The 27,246-nt window shown below is 38.0% G+C and overlaps 2 protein-coding genes across 4 annotated transcripts in view; both read left to right on the forward strand.

Annotated features, from left to right (window-relative positions):
• Positions 1-22,282, forward strand: part of LOC114882913 (neurotrimin-like) — a 48,619-nt gene extending 26,337 nt beyond the window's left edge. Inside the window, exons 2-10 of one of the 3 annotated variants that reach the window (XM_029200104.2) lie at positions 18,672-18,875; positions 19,048-19,433; positions 19,512-19,659; positions 19,774-20,049; positions 20,306-20,412; positions 20,496-20,685; positions 20,800-20,826; positions 20,901-21,018; positions 21,071-22,282. In XM_029200104.2, the coding sequence (XP_029055937.2) occupies positions 18,672-18,875; positions 19,048-19,433; positions 19,512-19,659; positions 19,774-20,049; positions 20,306-20,412; positions 20,496-20,685; positions 20,800-20,826; positions 20,901-20,992 (1,430 nt within the window). In that variant the 3' untranslated portion in view covers positions 20,993-21,018; positions 21,071-22,282. The remainder of the gene's footprint in view (positions 1-18,671; positions 18,876-19,047; positions 19,434-19,511; positions 19,660-19,773; positions 20,050-20,305; positions 20,413-20,495; positions 20,686-20,799; positions 20,827-20,900; positions 21,019-21,070) is intronic. The other 2 variants (XM_029200102.2, XM_029200103.2) reach the window with 2 other exon arrangements.
• A 92-nt stretch (positions 22,283-22,374) lies between these two features.
• Positions 22,375-27,114, forward strand: LOC114882914 (APOBEC1 complementation factor-like). The gene is made up of 6 exons (XM_029200105.2): positions 22,375-22,832; positions 24,145-24,874; positions 25,012-25,186; positions 25,279-25,601; positions 25,684-25,813; positions 26,311-27,114. Exons 2-6 carry the CDS (start codon positions 24,167-24,169, stop codon positions 26,409-26,411), a joined length of 1,437 nt encoding a protein of 478 aa, XP_029055938.2. The 5' UTR covers positions 22,375-22,832; positions 24,145-24,166; the 3' UTR covers positions 26,412-27,114.
• The last annotated feature ends 132 nt before the right edge of the window (positions 27,115-27,246 follow it).

Genomic DNA, 27,246 nt, shown 5'->3' on the forward strand with positions numbered 1-27,246 from the left:
CGACGACGTGTAATCGTTATTTGTGCGTCTGATAAGTGGCAAACAGTGTCGACGAGAGGGCAAGTAACTTTAATACGAGTAAACGTGTGGACAAGATTTATGTCGCCTTCAGAGACAGATTTGTACCGCGTTGTATCGTGGAAACACCAGAAGCATTGAAAGTGTTGTGATCGGTGAAGAGTAATTAATTAGTCCAAGAGAGTGTATCTAACGGATCCTGTTCTCCGGACAGGTATACATAGTTCAGGTACGTTTTTAACCTGCTGGGCCACCTGTTCCAAAGAATGCGTTCGTCTCTCCAGGCTGGGATTTGTAAAGCACCTGGCCATATTGTGTCATCGAACACTGAGAAGTGTATATACCTTTACACCATTAGCGTAACTAGGATTTTTCTGTGGGGTTGATCAGGTTCCTTAGCTTCAGTAACGGAAGAATCTTAGAATCCTTTAATTTAGAAATTTTTTAATTCTGGAATTTTAAAATTGTAGAATTTTAGAATCTTAAAATCGCAGAGTGATGAGAGGGCGAGTCCACAATTTGATGGGTGCCCACCCTGGCCCGTACTTAGTTAATGCTTCACATTTTCATAAAGCTATTCAGTAATCCATCTTCCATCTTTCGTAGCTTTCAAGTTCCCTACTAAATTTTTCCTCAACCCAGTACTTCGGTATAAAGATCATAAGATAAAATTGGAGAATAATTCTTTTCTTAGTATCCCTTTTTTTCTAGTTTCTAAAATTCAAAATATAAAGAATCCAGTTTCATACCGACGTTAAAAAAGGAACCGATCTTTTGCGTCTTTTAAAGTTAGAAGGTGCTGTTCGTGACATGAATTTTGCAAGCAGGTACCAGCTCGACGGTGAATTGTAAATCCGTCTTCGGCGTGGTATTAAAATTAGCACGCCATAATTTGAACCTACGCCACTTATTATGTAAGGGAGAACGCATCTTTTGCTGTTAATTATTCAAATTTAACATCAGTATTCTTGATCTCTCGCTATTGCGGCCCCGTTAGATTTCGTTCGGTTTTACGTACGTGAGCACCCGGATCAAAATGCCGGCGATCCACAATAATTACTATGATGTACGCGCACCTGTAACGGGCTAACGAATTGCCTCGCGAATAACGTTTAGTATCATTTAGCCAAGTTACCCGAGTTCGAGTCGCTTGAATTGTTAAGTAGTCGAGTAATTAACACGTTCGTTAAATTAGATATTTATTCTTCATAGACCATTTTTTCTAAAATAAAATAACAGAACCTTAGGATAAAAATTACAAAAGCGACGAATGCATTCGTATGCAGCTGCACAGAATGCAATTTACGGATTCGAGAAAACGGAAATTGAATTTTTCCAACCCGATCTAGCCCGGTTCTGTCGAAATCGACTTTTGTTCTTCGAATATCCTTTGACCGATGGCAGGAAAAATGAACAAGTTGGTTCGAATCGCGTATCGATATCACGTTACAAATGCAACCCATGAAAAGTCGTTAAGAAAGGCTCGATGCAACTTCATAAATCATCGACGAGGCTGCTAGCACTTGACTTCGTTGTCCGCCTACTTGTTCCTTTCCCTGTAGTCGGAGAGTCGGCGAGGCTCGGTCGGTTTGGCGACAGTGCGGCCATTATTTCCAAGACGGCATACTGCAACAGGAGGATGCGGTGCATTGGGATCACGGGAAGACACCCAGGGCGTTGAACTGCCCGCGGCATTCCGTCCGTACTGCCTCTTCCACTCCTCTTTGCCCTCGGGAACGCATAGATGAATTTTTAGGCGTAGACGATGGATCACCGTACGAATACAGAGCAGCCTGTCCACGTACGTGTACACGTATATACACGCACACGCACATGCTGTTAGCTGACCACGTGATACTAGGAAATACTTGAAGATGCGTGGAACTTTGGCACACGTTACCAGAAGACAGTACGACGCTGCTCTTCATGGATCATTCGTCAACTGGTTCTAATCGCGAGTTATCACGCTACTGCATCTATTCATTGGTCGATTTTTAAATTTCGAAGACTGGCATGATTTTATCACATAAAAGTAAATGAGAAATACCAGTCATGATGTATCAATTTAAAGCTTAAAGTTTAAAGAAAATGGTTGCACATATCTTTTCGATATTTTTTAATAGAAAATCGCTGATTATTAATTGTAGCAAACAATAGTCATAATTGAGTTAAAATCTACCAACTTCTATATAAAAAAGTAAAAGCATAATCGAAAGGAATGATTATTCATTTTCATCTCACGATACAACAACATTACTTTAAAGGATAAATATAACTTTTCGTAAGGGAAAAAGCGTCACAGGACCCGTAAGTTTGAGTGCAATTAAATATTTCAAGCATGCCTCGAAAGGAATACTTGGAAAATGGTGACATGCAGTCACGAAGAGGGTCGCCGGCACATTGAATATTTTAGCTGTTTCTGGGTCAGGGAAAATTATGTCAGCAGTGAATTAAACCCGCTTTCGTTGTCGTCTACTCAATCGTGTCGAAGTTATATAGTAAACACGCGATTCTACTGTGTTCACAAAAGACATTTACTAAAAATAATTTTCAAACATTGCTCTTCGGTACAAATTTTCGTGTACGATTTCAATCTGGAAGAGGAGTAATCACACGAAGGTGGGAATCCGTGATTCAATTTAATCCTTCCCCACGAAACACGGAAATTAACTGTCGCACGAGAGACCCGTTAGATCGAATCTCTTCGTGTCTGATGGACGAACAAAACAAAAAAATGGGCCAAACGGTTGAAAATACACAGGACAAAAAGTAGATCGATCGTCGATGTAGCTCGCAGAGATTCGTGATAAGATTTATCACAGGACAGCACGATAACCGCGTTTCGTGCGTGAAAAAAAAAAAGAAGAAGTGTCTTTCAACGGGAATTAAAAACTCGCGTGCTGAGTTCCGAGTACAATAATTCAGCTCATTAACATCGTATCCACTCTGGTCACGAATTAGGCCACAGCTGGATAAAGGGTGATCTTTATGAAGGAACACAGTGGTTCCTGTGTTGCCTCGGTCACCTGCCTGATCATTTTCACACAACGCTCCTCATTTACCAGGATCATTTTTCTGCTTGTTAGAGTACACGTGGAACTTCCGTGTGCTTGAAATTTCTGGGCTCGTCGAGCCATTGTCCCGGGAAACTTTTGTTAAGCTCACTGCCATAGAATCTTCGTTTTTTGTAAAGCGATAGAGGAGCACGTAACCTACACGTATAATAATAAAAAATTCCCACTGTACTTGAACTCTCGTACATTCTTTATGTCGATTCGACACATTTTTTATACAAAATAATATATTAATAGATATTAATGGTGTTAATCATTATTGCTGGCGCCACATTATTTTTTTTTTATTTTTAAAAAAGAATTTATACCGAAAGTGGATCATTTTACTGTTTGAAATTTTTAAAAAAATCTGAAATTCTAAAGTACTTCACAAAGTCCTTGTTAAATTATGCAACCACAATTTTTTTTAAAATAAAAATATTTTTTTTTTAAAGGGAATGCAACTATTGCAAGGATGAAGCAATTACCATAGTTCGAAAAGTGCATTAAACTTCAAGTATAATGTTGCTTTTACTAACGAAGTAATAATGTCCAGCCCAGAAGTGGGTTAACGTTATCATTGCGTGTACAGAGATTCGAAGGCAACGTTGGCCAACAAATATATAGCAGCGTACACTCGATACAGGATAGTGCGAACGGACTTAGTTAGCCTCGGGGATGCATTCGCGATAATACGTGGAACTATTACGGCTACTGAATTCCGGCATCGGCAAGGCAAGCTTGCTCCCATTTGCATTATCGCCAGAGGTCTAAGTGCGCGCATAATTTATATAGAATTACATACATGCAATATCGAGTTACTACTTTTATGGATAAAACTTAATTAACGGAGAATTCTAGCATAAAATTTTAAAAAATCAATATAGGTACCCGATTAGATCACACCCCCTTAAACAGAAATTAGTGGTTTCAATAACAATCAATTAATGATTTCATTAGAAAATAATGAGAAATAAAGTAAAAGAAAAGGAGAAACTTTGTAGAAAGATTTTTCGTGTCGAAGAATTTCATTCGGAGCAAAATAACGTCGAGTGTATCGCGCGAACCTAATTAACGAGCAGGGTGATCAATTACCGCTTCTCTCATCAATCTCAGATACCAATCAAACCCACTCTCGTTTGGACGATTCACAAGAATTAATTACAAAATCAACATCAACGACTGCTATCCGTGCAAGAAGGTTGAACGATCCGATTGGATCGTTTTCATAATTACAAGGCTCCAATAATTGGTCAAAGAAATACATGTATTCGCATCTGGTGATGATCATGAAATTTTGAAAATATTAATTCATACTGTAAAATAAAATTCTGCACTTCAAACTTTTTATCATTTAACTTACCATCGAACAGGGACTAAAAATAAATTTCAAATCGTACAGGGAAATAATTTAAACATATTCCAGGTCTGAAACAAAACTTCTGTATCCGGTTGGAATAAAATCCCAAACTATTCACAGCTTGAATATACTCGAATTGGTTGAAACCTTGCAAGATGGAATTTCAAATATTCATCGCTACATACGCGATCAGTGTACCTCGTTCTTTCACAGGAAATTTTTCCCTAAACGAAATAACATCGAGCACCAGAGGGGGTGCTTCCACTTCCTTTGTTGTGAATTCTACCGGTTCTAATAATAGGGCCTATTTCCACGAGCCGACTTGCTCGCGTGGCGGGTGTTAAAAATGCAACGAACCACCACGATATATACATAGAGAGAGAGATAGGGAACATACATATAGGGCGTCACGCACCGCAGGCTTTTCGGCGTGCTTACTCGTGGGTGGAACACAACCGCCACGTGAAAACAAGGAAATCGACGATGAAAGGGTCTCTTGTTCGAATCCTTCCATATCCGATTGGTTGCGTTGAATCGTTTGATGCCGGTCTGCATGACCGTGTTTTAACGGTTTCCCCCCATAGTACCTTCCTAGGACGATCAATTAAGGCCACCGTGTGCGTTCCTATTGTATCTTTTATTTCCTATCACGACGTTTCGTCAAATTAATCAGCTTTCAGTGAAAGATACGTCGCTTTTCGTTTTCTCTCTCAACGTATATACCCCCCTCTTGATGACTCACTAATTACAGAGTTCCTTTTTAATCTGCCGTCTATTAATTAAAAGATAATTAAGTAGAAGATAAGAATAGAATGCATAATTTAACAGGAACGTTGAATTGGAAGGAACAGTTCTTGTTTATCAGAATCAGATTTTGGAGTTGAAACTTTTCGTCAGTCGAGACTGGTTAGAGATCGAAGTCTACGAACAATCAAGTGGAAGTTCAGCCGGAAAACGAGGATCGTTTGTAACTTTCTCAATGTCGGGTCGATGGCCCCAGGAACAACGAGCCGCGGCGGTTAACATCGAAAATAACGTACAACCCTCTATCCCAGATATAGCTGGCCGTTATTATGCCAGTCCTTTTTGTCCCGTAAACGTTTCTGCGGACTTCCATTTTCACTTTAGACTTTAGACGGTCAGAGACGCGTCAATTTGTGCCTCCGCTTTTCGCCCTCCTAATTTTCCTCGGCCCACGAAAATGTCGGCTGCGTGACGCGCCCGCTCCGCACGTGGTCACAGAGAGTTCGCCGTGAAAGCTAAAGGGGAAACGTGTCGTGAAAATTGTCGGTAAGCCACTCGAAAGTTTATACGACGAACTTCCTAGAGCGTTGACAGGTTTAATTGGTGACGCACTCATATGCTTAAGTAGTTTTGTCACAAATTCTTAGCGCCTCTATCAATTAAGGCCAGATAGACGTGGAACGAAAGGGTAACGATACTCTCGACAGCGCGATTTCATGCTATCAGATGATTGACGATATTCCTGATATTTTTCTTCTTTCATTTCTTTCACTGTCTTTGTATCGATAACGCGCTATCACGTTTTATAAACGATCTCGGTGTTTATCAACATACGATGTCATTGTCCATTGAAGCTTTCCATAAGCAAATTAACTCTTTTAAAATTTATAATTCATCCATGATTTCAATGAATGTTTAATATAAATTGATTTTTAATGATCAACAAACAAATATTAAAAGTATTCTTCAACGAAGATGAGCATAGGAACACTGTATGAATGCGAAGGAATGACATGGAATCTTATTGTAATGCATGACCTGTGCTAGTGACTAATAGATTGTGCTATGAAGCGAAAGACAGTGCGGAACTGCGAATTCCTTTCATCGCTGCTTACAAACATCAGATGCGAACTTGAACGGACGCATTTGTTAGAGAAGACACGTCGTTTTCCCTGAACTTTTTATTTCGTGAAATCGAGTCGTGAATATGTATCAGTTTCTAATTGCAAGAAGAAGCCGGAAAGATAATCTCTGCTGGTCAATATCAAAGCACGACCTTTTTACTCCGGGAACATTACTGATAGGAGGCTCTTTTATCATAAGCTTAACCAATTAATCCGCGTCTAAATCGGAGTAACATCGGAGTTATATGCTGCGGATGTGCTTTTTGCAGTATCGGGTATCAGGATGACGCGGACCCTCTATTCCGAGAGCGCATAACTTTCCCCCTGTGGTTTATGGATACCGTACCAATGCTCGCCAGCCGATACGCGTTCATTGCAGCGCAAAGGCATGGCATGCACGTTTACTGCAGCTTTACGAGACCCGTCCTGCGTGGGATCGAAATAATTACGTCACTATTATAAACGATACCCAAGAAGTTGACGGTGACGATCGTCTCCGCTTCGCCAGGACGAAAAACAAACAGCGCGATAGGGGTTGGCTGTTGAAAGAGATTCCTTCGAAATCGTCTCCTCATCTTTGATTCTTACAAGCTTGTTAGACTTTTACCGATGACGCCATTCCAACGGTCAGATAAAGCCTGAACGATGATTTCTTTTGGTGTAGATAATCTTTTATATGGGCTTCCATAAAGAAAATGGCGGGCGAATAATTCGAATTTAGAAAAGGTTAAACGAGGGTGTCTCTTTCCTTTGTAGCCTCATTTTTTCCTAGGAATGCTTTTTATGCTCACTGCTGTACATTTTGCGTATTTTCACGTTATTATTACTTATATACTCCTGTGGTTCATCAACAATACGATGAATAACAAAGTGAAAGTCTGTTTGATTTGATGACTGACTGCTTGGAAGTCTGAGATCATTTCTTATTTGCCGTTTCTTTACCTGACTGGGGCCACGACGTTACCAGATACCATGATGAAGAGCACTTAGAAGCGACTGGCAAATATTTGCTCGCTCTTAATGGCAAACCTTATCCGCGGGGTGAGTAGGGCCGAATATTAGCGCGGTTAAATTTGAAGAGGCAAGATGTCGCGAACGAAAGTCGTTCCAGGTTGAAAAATTATTTACCGAATGCTTTTGCTCGGTGAGTTTCGTTTGAAGAGATTTTGAAATAGCTTCCGTGCAGTCCACACCGGTGCTGGGGAGGGAACACTTTGAGACGAAAGAAATTAATTATTTCAAGATTTTTCCACTGCACAATATGATGGTAAAGGGGGGTATTTTTGAATTCATCGTAGTGTTACTTAAATTCTCTTTCAAGAAACATAAAAATTCACTGAACTAAATTGCCTCTGAAGGACTGATAAAAATTCAAAGACTTTTCATGAAATATCCTGTATCCTACGTAACAAAAGGATTTAAAAAATCATCAGCTCGGATGTAAGCTCATAAAGGAAGCAACAAGATGAACACACAAACGTTCTTCCATAATTCAAGGACGTACAGCCGCGTAAATCTTAAGCATATTAGGAAAACGTAATCCATGAATGCGGTTCGTTTGTGTCGTCCTGTGAATGAGCTGGAAACTACGAGCAAATTCTCAAGATGTAAATGTGAACGACGGCACAATGGATCGCCGTGTAAAGCGCAACTGGTTGCATAAGCGGAAGCGTATTCGGCTGTAGCTGCATAATATATGCACTGGAGTACGCCGAGGGTGATTTATAGCGGTGAAGAAGTACAGCAGGGGAACAAAGAGGTTGCTCGGAGATCTTTTGGTTAGGAAGGTGGACGAAAAACTGTACAAGCCTCTGGAGATTAAGATTTAAACGAAAGGAAACCAGCCCCCGCTTGGATGTTACGCGTTTTTTCTTTTTGCGAAGGAAAGGGTAGAGGAAGCGATTAAACCCTTTGCACTCGAAATACTTCTTTTATTTTTATCCACTGTATTATATGCTAATTTTAATTTTAAAACTAATCATTTTATAGCTTAAATTAGAAAAGCAATTAAAATTATATAAAAGTTATTAATGCTGGAATGGTATTTATAATAGGCTTTTCTTAATAAAATTGAAATTAATCTAGTAATAAATATTAAGAGGAAATTGAAAATAAGGATTATTCCTTTTAATCCTTGCTATAATTAAGAGGAAATGAGACTGCATTTCATACCTTCTAATTCTGAGCACCGTGAAATTATCACATTTTACAATATAATCTGCAAATTATACAGTACACGTTGAATAAAGTGAAGGATACTGTTAAATTATAAATTATCAAGTGATAATGGTTATCCATATCATACGTGGGTGTTAGGTAAGGTATTGACAGTGTCCTGCTTCTTCATCGATATGTTGTATTACTTTATTGCTTTGCATTTATTATCAAGCCTTTGTCCTTGAAGCAAAAAACATTATTGCCGCTGTTACGTGCTTAGGAAATTAGACTATCGGTTTGTTGAGCTGGCATACTTTTTATCACAGAGATATTCGAAAATAGATTTTCTTGTCTACATGATTAGGACGTTTGTTGACACATATTTTGCACGGAGTTGTATAAGAACTTCGCATAAATCTATTATTAGATAGAAATATCATGAAGGAAAATACGAATAGTCGTACAATATTTATATATGCAAAGAATCAATATACCTATATTTCATTTCCTCTGGAGATCGAGTTCTATTTTTTAAATGAAATTAAATATTTTCCTTAGGATTCGATATTTAATTATAATTAAAATTGAACTTGAAATGACTTGAGCGCGTCTGATGCAAACCGGCGCAAACAGCTGCGTATGAGACGATCTTGATTCACCAAGTAGACCATGAAGATTCGTACCGATAGTAGTAAAGGTCAATGTTAGCTCAGGATCATAAATCGATGGAGACGCTGATATTTCTTCAAGCCTTATTTACTCGTATATAGCCTGCTGTTATACCATATACGCAACTCGACTGACTAGTCAATTAACACAGTCCGCATCAACGAGGGCTGAACAGTTTGGCGCCGTAAAGGGTTCAATGGATCAATAAGATTCACGAGTTATTCTCACGTTCGAACAACACGAACCTTTGCAAAATCAAGTTCAAACCTTGTGGTTGTGCAGCCATGCACTTCGAAAGGTCAATGGAACTCTTTACGATCCGAGCCACGATCGGTATCGGGACATCTCTTTATCCTTCCTCCAAGGAGTCTCGCAAATAAGGCTTGCTTCTCCATATACGAAACTCGACAAACTGGTCGATTGAGTCTTTGTGGAAGTGTTCGTGTAACAGTCCTGCTACCTGAATGAAGAAAAAAAATCTGTCACCCAGCTTTCGATAAGAGAGACCATCGAGATTTATGGGAACAGTAAAAGACCGCTTACGCGTTGAACCTTTCTACCCGATACCATTCAATGGCAGCGGTTTATATAAACCTTCCTTCTCATTCACCATTCAAGATCATATTTTGTTTTTTTTTTTTTTTTTTACTAACAAACATAGCACACTTTATTTATAAGAAAAATTCTTGACCACTTCCATCTTAAACATAGCTTTATGAGGATATGGACTTTTACATAATTATTATTCATTTTATTTATATTTAATCAACTAACGTGGCAGGAAGAGGTACATTGATTCGTAGCGTTATGGAGCTGACTATTTATCGAAACGAATCACGGCTCGTCGGCTTCATTGAGGATTCACGGAAATTCACCGCGTTCCTCGTGTCTGCTCATGATTTACCGAAGACACTCGTAAGTGGGCCGACCGTGACTAACCGTGGGCTTATTGAGTCGTGGTCGCTGGTTTTTACGATTTACATCTCGTTTATGCCGAGAAAAGTCACCTACGTCGGGTACCCATCATACAGCCGCAGTGGGTCAAAGCTTGGTTTCCTGTTTCCTTGAAAATCAACGTCAGGTTTGATTTCTTCGGTGACACGATGGTGCTTTAGGCAGTCGAATAATTACTTTATTAACGTCGATTATCATCATGGTAATTTGTTGATTTTTTACTCTCATTGTCAATGAATTTTCACCAAAATGAAACTTTCAAACAAAAGGAAAAAAGAACTTTAAAAAGTGTATAGGAACTATCCTGAGCAACAGGTGTGCCAAGATAATTAAGTGATTATTGTGACTGATTAAGATTTTCCAATAACAGTATACAAAAAACGTGGCACGTGAACAAAATTCAACAAGATAGTGCAAATTAGTAAATCCACAATCTTTAAATATCGCCTACCGAGAAACACACCGTCTATTACGTCCTCGACTACTATTAATTCCTTCTAATTCCTAGAGTAAATAAATCTACTGAATCGTAAGTTGCAAGAATGGTAAAGTTTAAAGCCAGTGAAATTTGCTTTGACGACCCACTTCCTATCGAGAGAAATTCATGCGTTATGTTGATTCAACAAATTATCAAATTTTCACAACAAGACATTATTTACATCAGTGAAATGTGCAATCTTGTGTACGGATAATCTGCGAGGTTTGCCAGGGATTGAATTTCGTTTGGGTGGGTGTAATCCAACGCCGTGGGTGGAAAGCAACGACAGATACACCTTACAATATATCTTGACGCTGTTCTTCGAGCTCCTTTATACCGATGGTAATGAAGGAGATAATGCCATTATACGGAACGTCAGCCGTGTCAACGGAACGCACCTTTTTCGGTCGGTTTCCATTCAAAAATATCTAAAGGACGCGTATCTGATGGTCAATTAATCGTATTCACGGTTTACACCCTGAACCTCTGACAACCATGAAAATTCTACGCTTTAACCCCTTATGGAATTTTTGTATAAAAGGTGTTGAAATTTGATGGCCAATACGGTCACATAAAATTACCATTAATTTGTATTCATAAAATTTGTATGTACTTTTATGGTTCTCTTTGAATAATTTGCCATTTTTAACTTCACTTTGCTAACTATAGTATTATAATTAAAAATTGAAATTTTTATATGTTTGGCAAATTGCATAGTCAGGGAGTACAGATAAACGTCAAGTTCGCAAGGTTTATAAGCAGATATACTTGAACCTTTATGCCTTCCATGAAGATTCCTTCGCTCGAACCATGAAAAGACAACACGATCACCTTCTACCCGAGCCAAGTGACTCATCGTTTAACGACTGTTTAACCCTGTCCGCCGGAAGGATTCCGTCTGAAAGCGTGCATTCTGTGATGAACGAGGAGGATCGAAACGCGAAGGTTCTTCGGGGTACGTTTCTCGTGTAATTGCCAGGAATAAATCATGCTAAGGCGTGATTTTTATAGGTTCACGTTTCAGTTCCGATGCTTACGAGAGAGGTTCTCGGGATACGTGCGTAGGTTTCTCTGGTGTGTCCGCAACGATTCCCAGAAACATCCGTTCCGAACAAGGGAAAGTATTAGATGCTGCAAGGGGGGAAACGTGCGTAGGGTTAAATGTCTGCGTGACCGGATTACACGATCGATTCCGTGGTTCAAGTTCGTTGTTCTGCGAGGGCGAAATGTCGCCGTTGGAAGACCCTTGATTGGTTTCCCTCTCGTGTTTACGGCTATCGTGTTACCAAATCTCGCGTTATCGAAACAGGAAGGGTAAGCAAACGTTTTCGTCCTCTACATTCTGAACAGATCTCTCATCATTTATACTTGCATCGCATGAAGGATTACTTAATTTTTATTCAATTCTTGAACGATGTTGGCGCCGAAAATTAGCCATCGAATCTTAATTAAATTTCAACCCATCGAGGACTCAATTCCGCGTACGGTGAAAGACACTTAGGGTGTAATGAGGAACTGAAAGTAAGCACATCCGCGAGCAGTGTCGCTCGAGCGTTAAGCGTAAAAACTTTCTTAATAGCTTAAAACGAGCGCGGTTCTCAAGGCCTTCGGTATGCCGGCAAACAGGATGTGGTAATTATTTGCTGGCCGCGTACTCATCTTGCGCTAGTAGGCGAATGTCAACAGTTTATCACTCTTCGTGTAAACGGTGACTACCTTATTCGTACGGATGATGAATATGAGAGAGAATGAATTGGAATTTACATTGGATGACATCTATTTAAAGAATACGCACGAGGTCAAGTGGCTAATTACTAAATCTAACGTGTCAATACTATTCTAACGTTATCCAAATAGAATTACAAAAATTTAAAAAAAATAATGGAATATTAAAATCTCGCCAACTGCAAAATAAACGTTACCTTTTCGATTATTGAAACTTATCCACGCTATTCTTGTCGAAATTCGCCATTTGATGTGCAACATCCTAATAGATTGCGCAATAGATGGAAGACGGTGCACCGCATAGAGACGAACGGATTCGAAATAATCCATGATTGCAGCCGGGTTTCACCACACGCGAAAATAACCATGCGCCTCGTGCAAGGGATATAACGCCACGGGGCGAAATAGCAAAAGGGACGACATTGAAGTTGGCTAGCTGCCAAACGGGAAGATAACATAGGATCGCAGATGCTCCTCCTCGGTTCGAATCTCCTCAGAGGAAGATACGGTTTGCCCAGCAGAGGAACCACGATGATGCGAGGCCGGATTTTTACCAAGTCCAAAGGCCCGCCTGATTTAGACCCAGCTACGTGCACAAACGCCTAGCCTCCTCTCTCCAGGAACCTCCGCTCCGATTTCGACTCGCGCCTAGTACACGGCTTGCAATAGACTAGGAAATAATTCACCGCACGGCTAAAGATACATCCAGTGGAATCTGAAGAGTAACCACGGATATTTTTCTCGCTGGCATTGATACTAGCTGGAAGGACAATGGAAACCGACGCGACAGTGAAATGGATTCTTCTTTCACCTTCTTCGAGGAAATTTATGTAACAGAATGCTAAGAATAAAGAATCAACCATTTTGTATTAAGAATATCGATAAAACGTTTATGTAGTAATCTTCATCGAACTTTAAGCTTTAATTTGATATATCGTTTGCGTTGCTGTATCCTGCTTTTCTGTCATGTATTCGTGCTAGGCTTTTTATATTTCAAAAACTGCCACGATTCGTTAGCCGTTAGAAGAAGTGGAAAGAACAGGCTGCGATGTTTGAAATACTACACCGTGAGAATTAGACCATTAGTCATTGGTTCAGACTTTCGACGTTATCGTTCTGGCCGGAATTGTATTAATTGCCGGTTCATTTCTGCTTCCGGCCGTGTATTATCGAGGATAATTTTCTGTCGCTTCTAACGGTGGATATGCAACTGGGCGCGAATGCTACACGCTGCGAACGTTTGCTTATTCTACGTGTGGGTGAAGAAACAGTAATACGGAAGTGTGTTCTTCGGCTTTGGTGCTCGCTGAGGGAATCGCAGAAATGATTACGGATTTCAGAAAATCTTTCAAGAATGTGTACAAGAGGCGATTCGAATCGAACGCTGTAAAATGTTATTTGTCTATCGAACATCAGATAAGCGAAGGTATAATAATTGATTGAAAACATCAATCCATCGCTGAGTAGGAACTTGTAAATCCACTTCGAAATTGCTGTTTCATTCGAATGTTCAGCAAATAATTCTATGAGTGTCTCTACAGGCACGAGCACAATTAAGTATGGCTACTTAAAGTATCCGTGAAATTTGAAAGTTACAATGAAATGCAAAATTACGAGATCCTGTATGACATTTTGATTTAAAATATTCTGGGATCCTGATTTATACGACGAAGAATTTTCAATGATTAGTGGTTTCTAAAATTAAGAATTGCAATATTGGCAGAGACTTGAACGACCACGCTTTGACATTTTCTATGTCTCATGCATAATCCTCATTCTTAGATTAACATTAATATATTTCTTAAACGGCTGGTGATAATTCTTCAGTCGAATTTTTATCTACCTTCTTGCTTTTCGACAAATAAAATAATAAATAAAATTCACCGAACCGCATATGGTATAAAACGGCAAGGGAATTGGTGATGAAATTTCATTAAAAACGCATCGTTGTCCTGGTTATTTCGTAAATGCCTTACGGTATCGGTGACCTCGCAACTGTTCGGCTGCATGGAACTTTTAGGGGGTCAATTCGTCCAAATGGCACTCCCCGTTTTATTATCCGTGTTCCAATACCAAGAGACGTTGGATATTCCACGACACATGCATTGTCGCTTGCACACCCACGACACCCACCTCGTTACGATGGTATTTTACAGTCACCCACGAACACGCTCGACCCCGGTTCCGACAATGTTTACAGACGCACACGTGTTAGCCGAAGCATTGGTGAAACGAGAAGGCTCTCTCTTGGAATAAGAGTGCGTGCCTCTTAGCAATAATAACCATTAAGGCGTGAGGGAATGCGAGAGGTGACGTCACCCATTCAACATTCGTGATCCATCGAACACTGTCAACCTCAGCCTTCGAAGGATAAATTCTGAATCTTAATATCGATGGCCTTTCGATACTTTCTTTGCTAGATGTTTTCTACCTTCGTAAGAATTCCTATCTTTCAACTTCCTCGAGTCGAACTACAACACTCTAAACTCTAGTTCACAATGCTAGGGAATCGCTATAATAAAGAGTAGACGCTAGTAGTACAATCTACCATTTATTCTACCAATGTAAAATAAACTTAAATTCTATAAAATGATGCAATTAACTTGTATACGTAATATATTTACATTGCATTTTTGCTAATTCTAACATTCTATCGACTTACATAACTCCACCAATGTGAACTAAGGTTCAACGACTATAAACTATAAAATTGATTGCATTGCTTTTTTGCCGAGTCCTCGTTTAATGGTCTGTTAACGTTCCTCCGAAGTCGTCAAGTTGCCTAGAATATTTGTGAAAGTTTATTATCCCAGAGGTAGGAATATTTTGTTATAGGTTTTCTCTTTCACAAAAATTCTTGGAAATTAAGAATAGCGCGTGTCTAATGCTTCTTGAAGATTTTAATTGTACAGAAGGTTCATTAAAATCGAGGTAGGTCAATTAAATGATGTCTCTTATAAATAGCCTGAGGACCGTGATGACTTTCGACCCCATGGGGCAACTTCTGTGTAGAAGGGAGGTTTGTCCAAGCAAACAGACATCGTTCTATGGGGGTGGAAGAGACGATCGATAAGGAATGAAGTTGAAATCGTTGTACCATGTATTCCACTCCTGTAAAGATTTAATTGTACCGTTTGGAAAACAGAGAATTATGGATGTTCGATTGTCTAAATCAAAATGTATATGATGAATTTTCACTGACTATTCGTCGACTTTAAATTTAACTTGAACGATCACCGTTTGTCATTTTTAGATATCATGCAAGTAGTCATACTTTTAATATAGACCAACTTCCTCTCGTCGATACATCGAGTGGGTTTTTTTTTCATGGAAAAAATGATGAAAACATGTTATCGATTACACGATTTCTTTTCATAGAAACATGACAATCTGGCTTTTGTTATTCATACTCTTCCAGAAACTTCGTTACTTGGAAGTACCAATGTAAATGATTGGATTAACGAATGAAAGCATCCAGTATATATAATTATGACTTTAACAAGCAATAATATTAATCTAGAGTCTTTCTAATTTTTTCCAAAAATAAGAGAACCGTGATGCAAGTAAGTTCTCATTTTGGGTTTAGTGTCCGGATCAATGAACTAGCAGGTCGATAACCTTAAGAAATAGCAATAATCTATACCAAAGTTATACGGATGACTATAAAGGATTCAATCATTTTTCTACGTGATCGTGATTCGAAAAATTTTCGGCGTTATTGCCGTCTCTTGGGTCGACGTCCCAAGGAGTAATAACTTGCCCCAAATTTGTCAACGATCTATCATGAAAAATCAAATAAATTTCATACATGATTATAATTCTCAAAACTATCCTTATTACGTAGGTAAAAGGCTCGATATAACGCTTCCTGAGGACAATAAATTTCATCCTGTCTGCTAACTGCTAACCGAACGTAATTGCACCCTGAAGCGGCACCCTGACATTTTGCAGACCACATCGACGACCACTGACGACGGTCTACCTGATCTCTCGAGTAGCCAATTTGCCTCATCCCCTTTTGATTTGTTGAGGGATGCGGTTCTAACCGTGTTTCCTACCATTTTCGAGCGATGGTACATTTTCACTGATCTTCACAGTGACTTCGTTGCTCGCCAACTTCTCATGCAACTAAAGTAAACTGATATAGTGAAATATTTACATAGATTTTTGGAACTGTTTGGGAAAGGATCACGTAGTGTTATAAAATACTCGGGAGTTTGTTCGTGAACTCTTAATCAGTGAATGCACACCTTAAAGATAATAGGAAACACGATGACGTGTACTGTTAGTGGATGAAAATCCGAGCATCGAATCGGGTCCTTATTTTGGACATGTCGTCAGGATGATATCATCGTTTCTTACGCGTGTACTTAATGCAAAATCGTTTTGCGGTTTTAAGGCACGTCCGTTATTCTTTCGTGTTAGTCACACGTGCCGGTTGAATCCCAATAGAAGAGGCAGAACGAGCGAAAGAGAGGGAGGAGAATTTTTTCCATTTCGCAAGACCTCCCCGATGAGGCTGCATCGGTTTTACCACGTCGTAGTTTTATTGCGTTTACTCGAATGCTTGTTTTATGATGCATTGCGCAGTGCAAGCTTCTCTTGAGTCACCATGGACACCGGTTCTTCGCATCGTCATTGAGTTTCCCATTTTTGTTTGTACGCCGAAGTGAAATGAAAGAAAAGTGGAAAGATTTGAAATCGATAGAAAGATAGTAAAATAATATTAATTAAATTTCTATCAAAATTTAACAATTACACAAATCTCTGAATCGATTCTTTCGTTCAATATCCGCAGTATTTCAAGGAAACATATGATTTCAGTCCGACGCACGAGGTCGATGAAAACGGTCTCTATGGTGGAGTATCCATGGTGAGAGTAAATTGAGCAATGGGACACCGTGGCGTCTTTCTAGGCCGTTGCTAGGGAAGTCCGGCGCGGTGTCGTGATTAGGGGTTGCAAGCTAAGTAGGAACAGAAGCGGCATGCGGTGGTCAGCCATTAACCTAGATTTACAAGTCATTCTCTCCTTAATCGGGCTTTTTCTTTAAAAATAACTTTATTCCATTTCTAAGCGGTTTTTGATATTCTCTCTTAAATAACTTGACCCAGTTGCACGAGACACTCTATAAATATAATAGTACTGTTATTCAATTATTTTCTTTTTTAGCTACTTGATTACCTTACATTTAAAGCGTCGTAACGTATTAAAAATTCCCTTGGAAAGTGGCAAGAAATTCAGCTCGCTTTAAATTGAAGCTCATCAAAGAGCATTCGCGATGCCCTAAATCTGCAAGTCTTTCAGGGCACGAAATTCGCGACGCATCGCCTCGCTCGAATCAGGCATACATTCAGCAAGGTTGTAATAAAAGGGACAGGTAAGATCATGAGAATCGACAAGGGTTCTGCAAATGGGAGTAGGTCAGATCGTGATTTTACCTGTCGACCATAGTTGTCCATAAAGATATTTGAAAGATCCAACGACACGTTCGGATTACAAGTGTGTTCGAGTTACGCCTGGCACGTCCCATTTTTCCCTTAATAAGGGTGTGGTTACTGGGTTCGAATCGAACCACGTATATAACCGTTGAACGATAAAGTCCAGCGTGTCTGAAAATGGGGTAAACTGGGTGTAGACACGCAGCCAAAGGGGTGCGGGCCTGTTATTTCGTTCGTCCTACCGTTTCAATCGAGCTTTTTCGCTCGTCGTTAACTATGCACTAACGATACTCTCATAAGCCACGTGAAGAAGTGGGAAATCATTGTTGGAAACAGTGGTACGGGGCCGCGTATTATTAGAAAACGTTGTGCTCAGACACGCTGCTCTGAAATTAAACGTATGTCGTGCACTAGAAATCCCATTTTACGTCCTGCATATTGTATGCCCTTCGTTCAAAGAAATGCAGCTTTTCAAATAAAAACAGACTTAGAAATGGTTCTTCTTTGAATAGAAATAACAAGCTAAAGTGAACTAGAGCGAGATTCGATCTAGAGCCAACCCTTTCTCGATTATTTCCGGTCAGACCGGAAAATAACAAAATTTTTGGCAATCCGTTGAGATTTTGACCCACTAAATACAATGTCGCAAGAATGTTTTCGATAATTCTTACTGTTTGGCCTGTACAAAAGTGACAGAATCTTAGATACGGGTTGGCTAATAATATTTCATATTATTTTTAATTTCAAGTAATATTTCTCTATTCGTGTTTTCGTACAAACATTCATTCTTCGCTTTTTTCAACGACCGGTATGTTGATAAGGCGTGAGAAAGTGACGACGCGCTAACGAAAGGACAGCAATTCGAGAGTTTTAAAACGTGACCGTCGATCTCTGTGTACCTTACTGTATACTATTTGTTAATTAAATTCAACGCCATTCTTTTGTTGCAGCTTGGTGCAAACCGGCAAAGAGTTCCGATGACATGGAGTACAGTGACGATCAACAGACCGATGACTACAACGATGACGACGCCGACGACGATGATGGCGATGCTAGTACTTCTGAAGAACCGCCTCAAATCATGTCCAAGCCGGACAGTATACACGTTAGGAATGGAAGTACCATTTGGTTGAATTGTCTTCTGAAGAATGCAGGTTTGTACCAAATTAAAAAATCTTTCTATTTTTCCCAAAGGCTGAGAACAATCTTTCAACTCCACACTCTGGAGTGAAGTGGATTTTCTGATCTCAGAAAGAGCCTAACGTAGAACCTCCTAATTATAATTATTGATCATAATTAATAATAGTTATTGAAACGCGTTTACAGATAACTTTGCGGTCACGTGGAAGAAAGGCGACGAAATTTTGTATTACGATTCCAACCCTATGACCAAGGATATAGAGAGGATCATTCGATTACCAAACAACACGTTGGTGATCTACAATGCCACTACCAACGATACTTCGAACGATTACGAATGTAGTATTCTGATTAAACCACCTGTCGCGATCAAACACCGAGTACTGGTAGATTCTGGAAGATATCCGGTACCACCACCACCAACACCACCAACATCACCACCAGTCCAGCCTCACAGACCTCTGATACGTGTCACCCCTGGCAGGAAGGTGGAAGTTAACGCTGGTGAAAACGTAACCCTCGGCTGTGAAACGAGAATACAACCTACGCCTGTAATTAAATGGTACCACGAGGTAAGGAAACGAATTCGAATATTCGTTATGTTCTGATTTTTTCACTGTCTTAATATTATTTTAATCTTTCTATGATAGAACGAGAGGGTCCATAGTAACGTAATGATCGATGGCAATCACATCACTATCACGAAGATTACCAGACACGACGGTGGACGTTATCAATGTCTGGTGGAGAACGACGCGGAGAAACCACCTCTGGAGGCCATTAATGTTATTGTTAACTGTAAGAAAACTCGGTGAACATACCTCAACACTACGCCGACCTACTATTCTATATTTAAGATGTTGCCTCACCGTTGTAAATCAAACATTTAAAAAAGTATATTTGTTTTCTTAGACGCGCCCGAAATAGAGACAAAGGGGAAATGGGTGCATACCGGGCTCGGTGTTGAATCCCGGTTAACGTGCAACGTCCACGCTCATCCGCACGCTAAAGTAACGTGGTTCAAGGATCAAGAGCAGGTGATACCGAAGAAAGGCAGTATAGAGATCAAAGGAGAAAAAATTCGGCACGTACTGGAAATTATACATACGGAGAAGGAGGACTTCGGCGATTATACGTGCGTGGCGGAAAACGAAATGGGACGAGCGGAGAAGACTATTTCCCTCACTGGTAACTTCCTTAGTCGATAGAATTTAGGTCAATGGGACATTTTAGATCACCAGTTACGAGCGTGACAAAAATATTTCTAACGAATCGGCTTCCATACTGGCAGTTATAATAATAACTAACGATACACGGTTATTGCAGACGTCGTTTCTTTTTACTTTAGCAACGATTTCTTTATTAGAGAATGAATTTTAGGTGACGATAACGTCGTGACTAAGGAATGTACACGCTTAGTTATAAATTTATTAAAATTCTCCAGGTCTTCCATCTCAAGCAATCATTTCTGGGGGTGAAATGACAAAGACTGCTTCGGGATTGATTCTAAGATGGCAGTTGGAAAGTTATTCCCCGATTACCGAATACAAAGTAATTTCAAACTTCACTTATGTACGTTGAAATTGTATTCTTAGTATTTCATTATTATTAAGAAATTAATTAAATGATTATAGTTGGAGTATCATCGTGTGGGTGACGACAGTTGGACTGTTGCCAAACCTACAGTGACAAACGGTAAAGGGAATCAATTCACTGTTGAACATACCATCGTAGGACTTCAGCCTGGATCGTACGAGGCGATCGTTAGAGCTAGAAACGATTTCGGATGGTCCCAACCATCGAAACCCCATGTATTCACAGGAGGTATGAAGATACACGTTTAATAAATTTTAAGCTTTAAATTGATATACCGTAGGTGCAAATTTTGCAGTACTTTTATTTTCATCAAATTTAATTTTTCCTTTAATCATGTTACAGAATACGAAGATGAACAGGCAGAACATGGTAAGTAACATATAATCATAAGTAATAATTCATAAATTAGATAGGTTTTTCGTATGTGTTTCATTTGGTTTTAGTTAAAGGACAGTCATCAACTGCATCTCAGTTTGCGATAAATATTGCAACGTTATTCCTAGTCGTCTCGTCCTGTGCCTTCACAAGTCTGTAATTTACTGAACTTCTTAAACTATGTAGGTATGTATTCAATATGTACTTAATTTTCAGTTTTTGTAATTTTATAAAGTAGTTTTTTGTTTATAGGTAATTTGCTACAGCCAAAGCGTACACCAGCGGAAGCCATGGTGGGTTTAGTGAAAGATGAATATCTAGGAGAACTATACATTGCTGGTGTAATATATTTTTTTAAATAATGTATTAGTTGTAATTGTTTTAGTTACGTGGTAAGTAGCCCACGTATTTCATCGAACACAAGATGACTATACTAAGCTCGTATATTTGCTTCTTTCATTCAAGTAAAATTTGGTAATGATACAAAACAGAAAATCACATTACCATTTATGTATATATTGAGTAACAAACACATGTTTTCATTTTTAGTAGAAATTTTTTAAAAATTAATTATTCTGCTGATTGTTCGATAATTCTCCTAGATGTTCTAATATGTATTATTGAAAAAAAAAATAGCATTTTAATTGTGCTCTAAATCAGGAGTAACTATAAGGGATACTGTACTTTAAAATATATTTATATATCTATATATATTATATACATACGTATACATAATATAGTATTCACTGTATATGTAATAAGTTCAGAGATACATGATTATTATTATAATTTATTTTTGTATGCTTAAGATTATTAGATCCGTGTTCTATAAAGTTGCTTAGTGCCATGTACGCAAATTTATTTTCTCACGATCGTGTACAAAGTAAAAACGGCACTGACGAACGCTCCTTTGTATGCAAATGAAGGACATGTAGGTACCTAATGTGTAATAGTAAAGAAATAATGTTACTAAGGCTCGCCGTTACGGTTTATGTAGCAAATCAATTAAAATGCGTGGATCGGAAGCAAATATATTGTACAATGATATGAGAATTGATTTTTTTTTGCATGTGGGGTATAGATGCTTTCGATCCGTATGACTACAATATTTTCATTTGAGTTCAGTGTAGAATGTTGTGCGTGGAAACGAGTGCCTGTTGAAGAGTGCAAGAATGATAATATCGTTTTCCAAAATAGCTTGGTAGCTTTAGTACAGACATGTCGTTACACAATCATTTATAAAGAATCGTTACAATCAATAGATTTACAAATAAACATGTACAAAAAGAAAAAGCCGTCGATTACAAGAAATATGGTTGCGCAGTTCTGTGAACGTTAATTATAGAAAGTTCAGTCACGCTTACTCCGATGCTCTGTACATGATACCTTTACTTTTGTATAGCGTCCGTTGCATTTATTCACATAACAATAAATCTGTTGCATAATTTTAGACATCTTCCAAACACTCTCTCAAGATATAATGTTCTAAACTATCTTCTAATACTATCTTCTAAAATCTAAAAACAAATACTGGAGACATATATTTAACGTGGAAAAAATTGCACGTATTAAATTTCTTGCAATATTATACAGGGTGTTCAGCTAGGGGTGGGTATCCCTTGAAAGGGTGGTAGCCGGGATAATTTTAAATAACTTTTTCTTTTACCAAAATGCTTGTTAAGGTTTAGTTTTTGAATTATTAATGGAAAATGCCGCGCAATCAGAGCGCGCATAGTGCGCAGGCCCAGCCGTAGGAGTGTCGGGTACGAGCCGACGCGACGCGACGAGCCGAATAGTTTGGTTGCGACCACGGTCGAATACGGTTGTTGTAGCCAATGCTCGCGTGTCTGAATCTGCGCATTACATGTGCGGATTGTTCAGTGCTTCTTTTATTAACAATTAACGACCAATAATGCAAAGTCACGGCAACAGCAGATTACTTCAATATATCACCGATACCAGATGAAGGCTTCATTATGAAACCTTTGGTGGCGTCACACGTAAGTTTATGAATTAATTACAAAATCAAACCGCCACTGAAAAGACAATTTTGACTCCCTTTGATTCTATTTTTTTTAGCAAAACTTGTATTTTAAAAAGACATAAATTAAATATTTTTAAAATTCGATCCCAGCGTCACCTATACAGAAACAACGGAAACTACTCAACAATTACCGACTACCGTATGATAAGTCGGTAAGTAACTTCCGCTGTTTTCCGATAGATAGTGCTAGAAAAGAAACTAGGTCGGTAAGTTATTGAGTAGTTTCCGCCGTTTTTGTATAGATAGTGCAAGGATCGAATTTAAAAAATATTTTGACTGATTTCCAAAAAATAGACTCAGAGGAAGTCAAAATTGTGTCTTCAGTCCAGTCGTTTTGTATCTGCGATCACTGCCTTACATTTGTCACTTTTATAATTTCGTCGCTAGATGACACCAAGAGTACCATTTTTCACAACGATAAATAAAATATAAAAAATATAAAAATAACATTTACAAAATGTTCCTAAGTTATTAACTTAATTATTTTAAAATAAAATCGTGTTACATTTTATTGTTGCACTAATCAATGTATTATATAAAGTATTGGAGTTCCTGCCCTATACCTCGTCCATGTGAGTACAAAAACATTTCTATCTACTGGCTCGTAAACATCAATGTCGATAAAAATATATTTTTGATTCATATGAATATCTATATTTCAACGTGTACCGTTCTATAATAAAAAGTAAAATATATGATTTCTATTTTAATATTCATCAATCAGAGCGTATATTTTTGCGTATACGAGAAATAAATTAAATGGCCCGTTTTATTCAACAACTGATAAATATATAATAAAGGAAGACGCATTTTAGTGTTTTTAATTATCTCTGCAAGATTTATATTTATATGCATTTAGAAGTATGTAACTAGATTTATATTGTTAAATATTAACTGCTCATATTATAATGTGTGTTTTAATAAATTGTTGTTAATTTATCTTTCGTTTGAAAACATAACGAATGTTTATACCGTATATTTTCAGTATCCCGTTTATAATACTCTTGTTAGGGTTTGAAATTTAATACGGGACGCACGTGCTTTGCTTATTTTGCACCCAAGTGGTCCCTGAAATGTTTGTTATCCTCTTCTATTTGAAGAGGTGTCGTTGTATTGGCGATGATACTCGATCACTGCGATTGGTCCATCTGCAGAATACACTCCATATATTCTGACGAATTATACTCGTTTGTGGGGGTAAGAGAAGGAAGAAAGAAGGAGTAAAGGATCAACTTAGTCGACACAGTTCGTTTATCGTTTTCGTCCAGGCTCGACGTGTTGTGCAACAATATGGATAACGCGAAAAAGATATTTACCAAGCCGATTGAAAATATTGCAGAAGAGTATCAATTGACGATCAGATTGTTAGAGCTGTTAAGAAACACGAAGTACGAATTAGTGCAAGAAAATGGACAACGTCGTTTAACCGCTCCTGAGATCGTTCGCGGAGAAAAGCAACGTGTCAAAGGTGCAGAGATCTTTCTCGGTCGTCTTCCACGTGATTGTTACGAGGATGAATTAATGCCCGTCCTTGAAAAGGTTGGTCGTTTGATGGAATTACGATTGATGCTTGATTTTGCTGGTACAACCCGCGGATACGCGTTCGCTTTGTTCGAAAATTCAAAAATTGCGAGGAACGCGTGCGCTAAACTTGACGGTTATGAAATCAGACCCGGCCACCATATCGGCGTCGTTAAATCCATCGACAACTGTCGGCTCTTTTTCGGTGGAGTGCCGAAAAACAAAAGCAAAGAAGAATTTATGACAGAACTTAATAAAATCCTCGAGGGTATCACGGATATCTATCTGTATCCATGTGCACGTGACAAGTCGTTGAACCGCGGTTTCATCTTCGTCGAATTCAAAGATCACAGAACCGCCGCCATGGCTAGACGAAAATTAATACCTGGAAGAGTGATGTTGTGGGATCATGAAATTGCGGTTGATTGGGCCGATCCGGAACCTGGAGATCCTATTGACGAAGAAGTTATGGAAAACGTAAGAATTGAAACATCTTTCGGAAGTTAATCACTAAAATAAAACTAAAATGCCTCGTATCGCTATTTGAACATGAGCAATCGAATCATTTGTACACCGCCATTTTGTGTAAACGAAGTAATATTAAAAACTTTCAGGTAACCGCTCTTTTCGTACGAAATTTGAGTTTGGATACGCCACAACAAAAAGTTCGAGACATGTTTCAAAAACATACAAAAATTCCAATATTAAAATTAAAAAAAATTAATCATTTCGCATTCATACATTATGAAAACCGGCAAGCAGCACAGATCGTAATGGACATTATGACGAGTACATACATTATTTTCTTTTCATCGTTTTAATTATTCCTTTATCTTCACATATATACATGTTATTAATAAATAAAATTAAATGAAAATTAGGACCCAATGGTATCGCTGAAACAGAAGGCTGGGAAATACGTTGGGCGAAACCAATCGGAGCGACTAAAATTCTGGAAAGGCAACGATGCATCGACGAAGCTGTGGCAAGAACGAATTTGCAAAAGTTAAATCAGAATCGAAGTAAACGCATGTTGGAGAAAAAATCGAACGCTAAACCCAACGTGGATCTAAATGACAACGAGGTCACTGATACGACGCCGATATACATGAATGTTTTACAAAATTTTATCAAAGAAAGATTTAACGCTTTTTGTTCTTTTGACTGTTTACACGTGGGGAACACGATAGGTTATGCGTGCAAAGTAATTACTCGATTTCCATTTCATATTGCACAATATTCATCTTCCATACTTACTTATTTCATTTATGCTTGTTTTTGTTTAGATAACTATTTTTCAAGACTCCCTTATTTTATTCGAATATCACGGAGAATTGATGCCGACCGAACAGAGCGCAATAGCTATTGCATGTACAAAGATGCACCAACTGGTCACCACTAGGTTCCATTCTTCTGGTAAGTCCATCCATAAGAAATATTTTATTTTCTAATCCTCGCCAGACGAATCGAACCCAGCGTTCAAGGTCGCATAGAAACCGGTGGTTGTAATTTGATACGTGATTTTTTTGACGCGCACAATGCTAGTCGTTTCTCGGAATAAGATCAATTCTTTCTCTTTCATTATCCAGGAATTTTCCAATGTGTTGTACTCATTTTCTATGGTTTAACGTTATAACTCGTTTAAATATCAAACTACTAATTTTAATATTATGAACAAATGTATTTTGATGGCGGGTTCAGAAAGTTTATTTGTGGGGAGAGAGTTGAATATAAAATAGATTTTTTAAACTTTTTTGCACGATCTGAAATTTGTTTATACGTAGTTTATTCATTAACGTTTTATCCGAGAGCAGCGTAAATAATTAAATGCATAGGAATTATTTAGTCAGCTAAGGATAATGGAAAGTAAGTACATATAATTTATACACATTTTTTTATTTTTTTTTTAACAGTGTTACACGGCAATGAACAATATTACATGAAACAAACAATAGGGATTAATCCTGTGGTTGGGTCACCGGTTAACTGGCACAATAATACACAATATAATTAGATACAATTTTATCTTAAGATGAATTTTTGAATTCGACCAACCAAAGATTAATAATAATTATTTACAACGTAGAGATCCGAGAGCATGATAAAACAAACGTAGAGAATATTTTTAGAAATTTAATAAGATGAAATTAATATTTTAAAGGAAATATTCGTACACTGCAAAATAAAAGATTTTAATTGAATTTTAAAAATGAATTTTATAATATTTCAATAATTGTGATTAAAAAGCACATTTTTAACAATCGTAGTAATGGAATGTCGGGTTATACTTTAAACAATGAAATGAAATTTTAACTGAAATGTTTATAAAAGAAAAAAATGGATTGTTCATGAATATTGAATTTAGAAAATCTGATAATCGCAGGTTCTCTACGTTAAACGACATAGTTTAAGCGTTATTTTAATAATATTAATATGATTATAACATAGTTACATAAACAATATACTATTTACTATTAATTAATTATCATAAGTGAAATGTAATCAATCAAAATCAAAAATTAATTGAATTTTAAGTGAGACTTAAAAGTTGAGAATCATTTTTTGTTTTTGTGATAATACATCTGTAAGAATCAGTTTTCTTTTTGTGATAGTACATGTGTAAGAAATGTACGAAAGATGTTACGTTTATTTATTTATAATTATTTTATAAAAGTATAGCTCATGTTAAAGCTGAAATAAACAATCGTATTCAATCATTTGGTGTCTGAGTTTATTAAGTATGAAGGTTCAGCTCCGTTGTCAGAGGGTTAATAACGGTCCTTAATAAGTAACGTTATTCGATCCTCGGGAGTTAATTTATAATCGGAAAGAGTACGATTATCCTCCAA

This window comes from Osmia bicornis, chromosome 1 (assembly GCF_907164935.1).
Source record: "Osmia bicornis bicornis chromosome 1, iOsmBic2.1, whole genome shotgun sequence".
NCBI lineage: Eukaryota > Metazoa > Arthropoda > Insecta > Hymenoptera > Megachilidae > Osmia > Osmia bicornis.

Bases quoted from the DNA above. Each gene is read 5' to 3' on its own strand.
- LOC114882914 (XM_029200105.2), top strand. From the start codon at position 24,167: ATGGATAACGCGAAAAAGATATTTACCAAGCCGATTGAAAATATTGCA. The intron at 25,187-25,278 runs GTACATACATTA...AATGAAAATTAG, and splicing joins CGTAATGGACATTATGACGA to GACCCAATGGTATCGCTGAA. The intron at 25,814-26,310 runs GTAAGTCCATCC...TTTTTTTAACAG, and splicing joins CACTAGGTTCCATTCTTCTG to TGTTACACGGCAATGAACAA.